Source organism: Nanorana parkeri, unplaced genomic scaffold (genome assembly GCF_000935625.1).
Source record: "Nanorana parkeri isolate BGI_ZX_2015 unplaced genomic scaffold, ASM93562v1 scaffold233, whole genome shotgun sequence".
NCBI classification, from domain to species: Eukaryota; Metazoa; Chordata; class Amphibia; order Anura; family Dicroglossidae; genus Nanorana; species Nanorana parkeri.
Window position 1 is genome coordinate 1,089,304 of NW_017306501.1, and position 10,855 is coordinate 1,100,158.

The 10,855-nt window shown below is 42.2% G+C and overlaps 1 protein-coding gene across 1 annotated transcript in view; it reads right to left on the reverse strand.

Moving 5' to 3' along the window:
• Positions 1-10,615, reverse strand: part of RBFA (ribosome binding factor A (putative)) — an 11,258-nt gene extending 643 nt beyond the window's left edge. The window contains exons 1-6 of the mRNA XM_018556296.1: positions 10,416-10,615; positions 8,889-8,928; positions 5,581-5,754; positions 5,361-5,473; positions 4,506-4,590; positions 3,069-3,139 (exon numbers count right to left, since the gene is read on the reverse strand). Coding sequence (XP_018411798.1) covers positions 3,069-3,139; positions 4,506-4,590; positions 5,361-5,473; positions 5,581-5,754; positions 8,889-8,928; positions 10,416-10,615 — 683 coding nt within the window. The remainder of the gene's footprint in view (positions 1-3,068; positions 3,140-4,505; positions 4,591-5,360; positions 5,474-5,580; positions 5,755-8,888; positions 8,929-10,415) is intronic.
• Positions 10,616-10,855: the final 240 nt, after the last annotated feature.

Below are 10,855 nucleotides of genomic sequence, written 5' to 3' on the forward strand. Positions count from 1 at the left end.
CTAAAAGGTGAACACAATCTAAAACAAGCTAGCTTAAAGGAGAACTAGGAGGTGAGTGAAAATCACGCATCCTCATAGTTGGAGGTGACGTGTGACAATGAAACTGTCATTTCATGACAAAACATGTTGGCTCAATAGATCGGGAAGTGAGCGAACACATACCGTCGCTCGCTCACTTCTCAATCATCTCCCTGCAGAGAGCCGTGACTGCAGCTCCCTGCAAGGATTCCCCCCCTCCCCGATCCTCCAGCACTGACAAGAGGAACGGACGGAGAAGGGGGCGGGCACTGCTGGCTCTGCTTCTGCCTCTAGATAGCAGAGCCAGCTGTCACTCACACAGCTGGGTAGATCGACAGTAATGTCGGGATCCTTCCCGGCTGCAGCGGTCTCAGTATACCGCGAGCTGTAGCTCGGGATATACTGAGCTTTGGTATACGGGAGGATGCTAGTACATCTTCTCCCGTGACCCTTAAGAGAACTATGGGGAAAAACACTTACCCCATAGTTCTCTTTAAAGAAAATAAGTAAGTGTTTTGTGAACGTTTACGTTTAAAAGAAAAACAAACAAACTTGGGAGCAATACATCTGCTTACTGCTTTACACAAGCTCTATTCCTTGCTTCATTGTGATACACAATGGTCGTACTAACAAAAGTATATATAAACCTAACAATTAACTTTCCTTTTTTGCTCCCTTTTATTATATTTGTTCAAGAAGCATAACAACTACTGACAGAAACCCAGTGCCGTCTTATGTACTCTGCAGTGTTATCTCAAACAACGTTACCAAAAAGTGTGATTTACCAAACACCTCCCCGAATCCCTTTTATGGCATTGTGGGTTGAGAGTTAGCTGAATAGCGGCTAGCTACTTACACCTAAGCTCCTGGAGGTGAATGTTGAAACGGTGCCCTCTCCAGCTAACATTAGACATGCATAAATAGGGGGAGCAAAACTTGTGTTTTAGCTGATATACAATAAAAGTATTCATATAATTTCCTGTTTTTACTATGACATACCAAAGGCATTCAGGTATACATGAGACAACTGCTATTCAATTCATCACTTTCCAGGAGGAATAAAGCATTGTTTTAATGAGCTGTAAGAGTACCAACAAATGTGTCCATGTCTGTAGTTATAGCAAATGTTACAGCTGTTGGGGGTGATCCTCTGTAGTATTCACTTCTTGAAGGTAAATTGGCTTATCAATTATCTACCCACTGCTTCTTATGAAAGCGCAACTGTACTCACTCCCACCTGCCTTCTCAAACATGTATTTACCAGATGCACATCAAATAGGGATTTGAAGTCTAAATCCCTCATTTGCTGGCATTTGCTTACTTTCTCACATGTGAACGGCAAATGGCTGCCAAATGCAGACAACCACACCAAGTCTAGGCAGGCAAATATGCTTAGATGTAGCTACTTATAGTAAATAAGACCCACAAATGTGCGCACTACAAGTTAGCATGTCGGTAATTGCCGTAGACAAAGATGGTGCCAAATACACACCAAGCATTTTTATTTTGCCGCCTTTACTCATTTAAAAACGAATGAAGTCATAATTTTCAAGAATCAGTCCCTCCGGTTACTCATTTAAGTACAGCACAAGAGGATACAGTACTTTATAAACTTTTATGAAAATGGAAGAATTTTACTAAAGATTGTGGAACTGTCATCTAGTGACAATGAATTTGCATGAATTCTGGAAGGATTATTATTTATACCTGAACTTAATACGCCCAATTAGGCAATATTGTAGCTGCATAAAAAGGTAAAATACACAGTTAAAACCATCAAGTACAATTAAAGCCTGGAAAGTGACAGCTTCATATTTATTTAGCAAGACTTGAACATCCTAGCAGAGGCTGCAGGCAAAATCTGAAAGGTTATGAATAATTTGATTGTTCCATATTATAGGTACTCTTCTCCTCATTGACCCTCTAGGTTTATCAGAGGCTTGATCTAACATGATGCTACCCAAAAACAAGCATCACAAAGTCCCAGCTATGGCATGCTAAAAACCATCCTCTTTGCCAGTGGTGTCCAACTAGAAGGGACTGAGGGTCACATCGGTAGCCACCAGTCGATTGAAGGGCCACATCTAAAGAAAACATTTTTCTTTTTACAATTTCCAAATTAAAAATATCTAACTCCCAAGACCAGGAAAAGCCCAGGACTTAAGATGGTAGTTGCCATATGTATCATAATATACTGGGAAAAGACTTGCATATAACAAGGATAATTCCCTTCCAGGAAACTCCATCCTCAGGAGCCCCTCCATTCACCTACATCCCGCCACTGTATCCCCCTCTCCGACTAGCCTGTAGGAAAGCAAAGTACTGCCTCAGACACAGCTGGCCAAGGGTTTCTGTGAAGTGTCATTCCGTTTAGAGCACAGCAGCCGATTTTAAACTGCTCCCCATCGCCTAACAGCATTTTGTGCATGGACCAAATTAAGTTTATACACTGAGTGGCCAGAATATTATGACCACCCCATCAGTACTTCAATGGGCCACGAGATGACTCCACGAGATGTTGAAAGGTGATGTGAGGAATCTGACACTGCACTGTTGCCTTGTACCAGTCTTGCCACTCTCCGTTCGGCCCTAACATTGACTAGTCGCTGACGGCCACAATTCGCATGTTCAGACCCAGATTTTCGGCTGACAGTCCAGTCTTTAAACACTTTAACAACAGCTGCTCTTGAACATTTAACGAATTCTGCTGTTTTGCTCCGAGCGCCAAAAATCATCCCACGTTCAAAGGCTGTTAAATTGCGTTGTTTACCCATATCTGCGGAAAAATCACTTCTACTGTCGTGGTAAACAAGCTGCTTCCCTATTTATAATGGTCTGGCCCTCTAGCAACTTCAGCGCAAAATTATAGCTAATTATAGCTAATTTGCCTACAAACGTCAGGTGGTCATAATAAACTGGCCACTCAGTGTATAACATGCATCCTGCACCAGTGGGAAATGTGCCGTCAAGGAGTAAATGGAAAAACAAAAACCTTTCAACAAACCCATTGTCTGCAATACAAAAATCACAGTAATATATGTAATATTTACCTGGATACATCAGTTTCGACTGATGAGACTTTATCCTCTTCAGATTGTAAAACTGCGAAGAGATCCTCAACCTGCAAAGTATTTATATACATTACTTAATGTCCATTCAAAAACACAGTGGGTTGAATTTATTCAAAGTAAAGCAGTTTCCCATAGTAACCAATCAGCTTCTCTCTTCAGTTAAGCTTTGAAAATGAAACACAAATGCTGATTGGTTGCCATGGGGAACTGCTCCAGATTTCTGTCCAGTTTTGATTAATTACCCTCATTGTGTACTGTACAGTAAAGATTTGTTTTCCCTATTAAAAGTGTATGTATAGCTATTTTTTTTTTGTTTTATCTAGTTTTGGATAGAGTGGGGACAGGTTAAAACCCATCAGGTTATTTTTTGCTATCTGTGTTCTTTTAGGGAGATTTCCCTTTACTTTCCACCCTGAAGACACAACGGGAAATTAGAGAAAATCTCCCCAAAACAGAAGCACTTCCATCTTGGGTGTTATCAGAACATTTGTCCTTATTGGATGATGCACCCTCAACCTCTTGCTCTGGTGACAACTTATAATGCTTGCATTTAAAAAATAAACAAGTTAGATAAGGTCGAATGTACCTTAAAGGGTCCCCATCCAACAATTGTACCAAAACAAGAGTATCTAAACACCAAAGGTGACTTTAATGGACCTCAATATGGTGAAACAAAAAAATCTTAGACATACTGTATATTAAAACTTCAAGAATTTATACATCTCCAAATTCCATATAATCTATTACAAACAATACAGCACCTATTGGTATCCTTTTGTACTGGGAAAAGAGGATACAATTAGGTTTTTAGGGTTCTATGTGCCATATTGGTTTTAATATATTTTGTGGATTTTTTAAGTGCTCTGGAGATATATTAAGGGCCAGTTCACGCCACAAACTCTGCATTCCAGTGCGTTCGGCCTCTGGAACGCACGCCAGCCACTGGAACGCAGTATACTGAACGCAAATACTGCAAGCACCATTTTTGGAGATCGCACTGGACTGAAACGCAGGCAGTAATGTGCCTGCGTTCTGGGTGCGGGCAATCGCACTGCGGGGGGCGTGGCTGCAGTGCCATTGCCTTCAATTCATCACCACGCCCCCTCCCGCCCCTGAACACAGGGAGCCGGACAGCTTGCGTTCCAGAGGCCGAATGCACTGGAACGCAGACTTTGTGGTGTGGACCGGCCCTAAAACACCAAGAATTTATTTATGTCTTTAAGCTTTTTCGTTTCCCCATGAAGAGGTCCTTTAAAATCCTTCTGTGGTGTGGATGTTCTTGTTAAAAAAAAAAACTAAAAAAAACATGACTTTAATGATGTATTAATAAATACGGAGCTTCATTAATTTGCACCTTTTATATCTGTCCATAGAGTTCAGCTTTACCTGACATGGTTATGGTTTATTTCATCATACCTGTCGCCTCTTGGCATCTTCTTTGTCTCTCACAAACACAACTGGTGGAACATTTCCAAGAACATGATGGCTTATCATGAGGTGCCTTGAATAGAAAAAAAAATATATATATATGTGCTTACAATTTACTGCAAAACAAAGGTAAAGCCACAGTAAAACAGCACAACTGTCTGATTTAAACAAAATATGCATGTCCTTTTCTCATGCCAAAAAAAAAAAAAAAGATAATTTTAATATACACCGATCAGCCATAACATTATGACCAACAGCCTCATATTGAGTAGGTCCCCCTTTTGCCACCAAAACAGCCCTGACCCTTTGAGGCATTGGCTCCACTAGACCTCTGAAGGTATGCGTGGTATCTAGGACCAGGCCGTCGGTGGCAGATCGTTTAAGTCCTGTCAGAGGTGAGACCTCAATGGATTGGACTCTTTTTTCCAGCACATTCCACAGATTTGACTTCAGCGTTAGGACATGAATGTAATGTCCACAATACTGAGATCCATGCCTATAAACATCTGTTACTAATCACACTGTAGTCCAGTCTATTAAAGCCATTGGAAGCATTCCCAAATTTACTTTCCACCAGTTTTCCACCAACACTCTCAAGGTAAAGGAAGTGGCCATCAAACAATCTTAACCCTTGGGGTCCTAAGGAGATTTTGTGCAGCCACACACTTAAACGTATTCTGGATCTCTATACCTCAACATGCTTCCACACACTTTACATACAGAGGAAAGTACTAGTAGGTACTACACTAACCATAGAAATTGTGGCTAGACTGCATTTTTTTTTTTTAGAACTACTTGATTTGATTATAAAACGATGAGGCTGTATAAAGGAAATCACAATACCTAAACCGTGGAGCAGACGTCTGAAGTACTTTGTCAATTTCATCATCAGTGTCTTTGTTGCCGCTGCTTAACCAGTAAGCTCGACACACTGAAAAGTCTCCAGATACAGATACCTAAAACATAAAAAACACACAAAGATCACAAATGTAAAAAACAAAAAACACACAACAGAAGAAAAGTGATACACACGGATTAGAAATAGGAGACTCATCTACAGTACCTTTGATAGTTCAATACAAAAGTCATAAACCTCCTCACTGACTTCTGATGTCCTCAGCAGGCTGGTTATTGCATCATACAAGATCCCATTCAGAGCCTTAATACGGGGATTATTTTCAGCCTTTTCTGCCCTCTGCTGTTTTATCAAGGCCAGTAGACCAGGCGGCTTGTTTTCCTACAAGTAAACACATAAATAGGCATAAAAACAGTCTGTTATTGCTGGTTAAAAAAAGTTGATGATTGTCTTTGTGTATGTATAAAAGAAAATAATACACAATGATTTCCATAATAAAACCTCCAGCCCAAACCTATTTTCTAATTTTGGATAAGGTGGGGAAGGGCTAGAACCTGACAGGTTTTATTGCTTTTCATATCCCAATGGGGAGACCCTCCATCATTTCCTGTTCTAGTGACAGAGTCAGAAGGACAGGAAATGAAAGGATCTCTCTCCAAGTAATACGTTTTCTTTTAGGCTTCATTCACAGGCCAATTGAACTGGGAAGAATTATTGTAATTCTGCGGCTGGGATGACAGGGGTGTATGATCAACCGCAGCCTGGAAGCCAAATCAATCATAAGTTGATAGGATCTGTGGCTGTTCGCACCTAACCGCACACTAAGTGGTTGCATGCCACTCGGGACAGATCAGTGGGCCTGGACACAAACTCTCTGTGTCCAGGGCCACTCATCTGTCCCTAGTAGCATGCAACCCCTCATCTCTCCTAGCTATATGCAAATGCTCAATGTGAGGTTACATGTGAACAGCCACAGCTCCTATCTGCCTGATATTGCTCTGTACATGCTTACTGGCCGCCGCTGATCACTCACACCTGTTATTCCAGAAACAGTATACGCTGAACCTTGCTGATGTACAGCCCTAATCAGCCATGTGAATGAAGCAATGAACAAGGATTAAAAAACTCTGTGCCGTTTTTACTGCTGTGCAATGGAATGCACAAAAAAGGTACTTTTTGCAGCGTTGTAACTAAAGTGGTTGCCAAAACTGCAATTATTTAAAACACAATGGGGGAGATGTATCAAAACTTGAGCAGACAAAAGCTAGAGCAGTTGCCAATAGTAACCAATCAACATCTATCTTCAGTTAAAGGGTTTCTAAACCCTCATGTTTTCTTTGCATATATCTACTGCTAGCAAGAAAAGCAAGCAAAAAAAAAAACGCTTTAAAAACTTACCCCTGTCTTCGCCGCGCGCTCCTGTCCGAAAATCCGAAAATTCTCGGGCAGCTGCAAAGCATTTGGGGCGGGCGCATGCGCAGTTCAGATTTTCGGCCAGGAGATGAGGAGAGATAGAAGGTAGGTCTATGGACGCGTGCACCCGCATGCAGACACGTGAGACAGGAAGTGCCAGCAAGGACAGAGGAGTCAGCGCTGGATCGGAGACCCGCACCAGCACTGGAGAGAAGGCTGAAAGCAACAGGAAAGAAGAAGATTGGATTAAGAGACATAATCTAAGGTAAGTGATTTGATTAACATTGGGGGGATGGAAAAAGGTTTTTGACTTTAATGTCACTTTAAGCTTTCAAAATGAAAGATAGAAGCAGATTGGTTGCCAAGGGCAACTGCTCCAGATTGGATACATTTCCCCATTATACTTTTTTCAAGCATCTAAAAGGGTTCTATATAAAACCTCAATAAATGTAAATCTGCCAATGATTGACTATAATTACCAAAAAGGTTCACACTACCAGAACCTTCACAATGGTCACATGGTTTGATCTGCATATCAAGTGCAATGGAATCAAACCATTTTATGTGACCATTGTGAAGGTATCAACATTGATGCCATAAGATATACATTCATGTTAGATCCCAGTTGAAATTGTGCTCTGCCATAGATTGATATTCCATGCAAAAACCCTATCAAAAACTGGCTCACCAATCACAGGATTGTTATGATAAATTAGGAATAACAACTAAAATCCCTTATATTGTCTTTTTATCACCCTTATAATACGCTTACACTGTTTAGAGATATATGAATAATATTCACTGGTTTTATTATATTTATACTGAATATATTAATAATAATTCCTCAACATGCATAATGCATTGTTAGAGAATTTTTAATCCAATTAAAAGCAAGATGCGTTTTCTGTGCCTTTCATATGCATTTATATTTTATTATATATATGGGAATTTTGGACATGTGACTTGAAAAACGGACCGATGTAAATGGATATTGTTTGTGTTTTCTATGCATTGCCAGTAATGTAGCACAGTGTTTACCAAAATGCACAAAAGATGCAGCGAGCAATTTTTGTGAAAATGCATCACACTGCCCTCCAACACAAGGCACTAATGTGAAGACTAGGGATGCACCAATACCAGTTTTTCGGTATCGAGTACGGATATTTTTATTCTGGTGCTCGCCGATACCGAATACCGGTAGTCCCATTAAGGAAGCAAGGCGCCGTGTGATGACTCACCACCCGGCTTCCTGATTGGCCAGGAAGCCAGGCAGCGTGTAAAGACTCGCCACCTAGATTCCCTAGTAGCAGGGAAGCTGTCTCCATGCTCCCTCGTCAGCAGGTGATGGGGGGAGCATGAAGCCCACTTTCTGGACAATCAGGAAGCCGGGTAATGACTCGCCGTCTGGCTTCCTGATTAGCCAGCTTCCCGACCATTCAGGAAGCTAGGTGGCGAGTCATTACACGCTGACTGGCTTCCTGTTTGGCCGGAAAGCCGGCTCCATGCTCACTCGTCACCAAGTAACGAGGGAGCATGGAGCCGGCTTGCCAGGCAACATGTAATGACTCGTTGCCCAGCTTCTCGACACCAGAAGCATCGGTATCGGGCTAGGATCAGAGCATTTGGGTGAGTACGAGTATTCGCCCAAATACTTGGTATTGGCACCGATACTAGTATCGATGCATCCCTAGTGAAGAGCTTTATAGATTATAACGATAACTAGTTTTCATGCGTTATTTTAGTGCACGGTGATACCACATTGTACACACATAACATGAGACTGAGCTTCCTAATGCGATATAGTATTGGGGTGACAGGGATGACAATGCTCAAGACTGCCTTGGCAGTGTTACAAGCCCAGAACTGGGCTTTTATTTTTAACTTTTCTTTTACATATATATCTTTTTATAAAATCTAAAAGGTGCCAGAGCTGTCATATACAGGGCATTCCCCCAAAGTTATCATGCATGAACAATGTTACAGTTATGTTGAGCATATAACATAAGTGACACAACTGTACATCATTTTACATGTAACATGCCATAAATGACCAATATATATGCAGCATGGTATAAACAATAAGTCATCAACATAGTACATACCACAGGAAACTGCCAGGTGCTGTCATGCCAATGTTTTTTTCTGTTCAAGAAAGAGAAATGCTTTAATAGTTAACAAAATACACACACATTTTAGATTTATCAGGCATCACACATCTGGACCCCATGCCAAAATGAAAAGTCAAGGTTTGTCAAAGGACAAAAGGATGCATTTAGAGCCAGGAGGCTGCAGGCCGTATTGCTGAAAACAGAACTTAAAAGAGCGCCCCCTAGTGGCGGCCAGGTGCAGCTTGTTCACAGCAAAGACAGACTCAAAACACTCAGCCAGGCCATGCTGCTGTAAAGAGTAGCCCATTATGCTGCCATTATTTTTTTCGCTGCACGACTACAAATATATATTTAGCTAAACTGTACAGTAGTTGTACTTTAAAACAAAGTTAAACCTTTTTTGGGGGGCTTTACTGCTCTTTTGGGCCACAGGAATACATTTACTTATGTACTCCTATGACCCAAACTCGGCATATAGTGGCCTACTGCTTGCTTGCAGCGCAGAGCCATGTTGCACCCAGGAAGGATTCTATCAATATTGTCCGGATCTACGTGGCTGCCTGATTGACAGCTGACTCTGCCTCTCTAGAGCCAGAGCCAGCTCTGCCCGCCCTCACCCCTGTCTGTCCCTCCAATGAGCGCTGGAGGAACAGAGGAGGAAAGGAGGGAATCCCTCCGAGGAGTGATGACTGACAGTGACTGTTCCCATCAGAGAAGAGACCGTGAGCTGAGTGATTAGCAGTTACATGACCGCTCAGATCTCAATATACAGAGCCAGCGTGTGACAGCTGCGGGGGCCAATGTCAATACTTCTTTAATACAATATCAGATTGACTGTTTAACACTCTTGTGCACCCCAAAAACAGGAAAGGACTAAATCAGTGTATGGAGGAAGTGCTGAGAGTCCCAAAGTCAGTATGCGGTGGCATAGTGCGACTTCCCTATCAGTCTCATCCCTATCGGCTAGGGGACTCTACATACACTGCCCCATTGTTCACTTATCAGTACAGGCCCAACAACCATACACTGGGTACATGCTGTGCGTGCATTATTCCAGCCACTAGATGGAGCCAAGGAGCATATTCCAGTGCTCTTCGGCTCCCTCTAGTGGCAAGAATGCTGTGCGAATGGCAATCGCCCAGTGTATGGCTGGGCTGAATAATTTTAAATTGGTCCTCAAGAGTCGGGAATACGTTCCTTTTCGACAGTGTACGGCCCTCTTCGGCCATGTTAATATCAAAATTTCACACTTTAATCTCAGTCAGAACTCAGGTTTAATCTTAAAATTCTAAAACTTTCAAACTAAGAATTTTGACTTTTAATCACAGAATTCTGTCAGCATTTTGTATCATGTCCCCAGGACTCTTCTGTACATCCTTTATGAGCTCATGCACACAGGCCAATGCTGATTTTCTCTCATACGAGTAAATATGAATACACTCTCCTGAGTGTACATGAGCCCTCCATTCTCCCCACTCGCCATGTAATACACGAGGGACCTGCAGGTGGCGCTATGCTCACTTGTTTTTAGAAGAGAACTTATGCAGATAGCTCTTCCCGGAGAGTCCCGGCGATAAGTGTACGGATCTGCAGTGACCGGGAGCCGGTAAGGGCATGCAGAGGGCACGGGGGTCAAGGCACAGCACCCTCACACAACACGGGAATTCCCTCCAAACCACAATCCCACGAAAACGAGGAAGAATCACACTGCACGTCGCCATGCTGCTGTCTCTGCCCTCCGTCCTTCCACAGATCTGCGAGCAGCTGCCTGGTCTAGCCAGACTTTACTAGAAGATAAATCGGAGAGTGTAGATGTCCACCAGGTGGCGGGAGAGAGCGCTGATTGTCGGTGTAGCGGCTTGCTGATCACATCCACGTGTTTATACGCTGAATGTATAACAATAATTGGAGACATTGTAATACTATAAACCTAAAAAAAGCCTTTATATATTTCTCTAGAA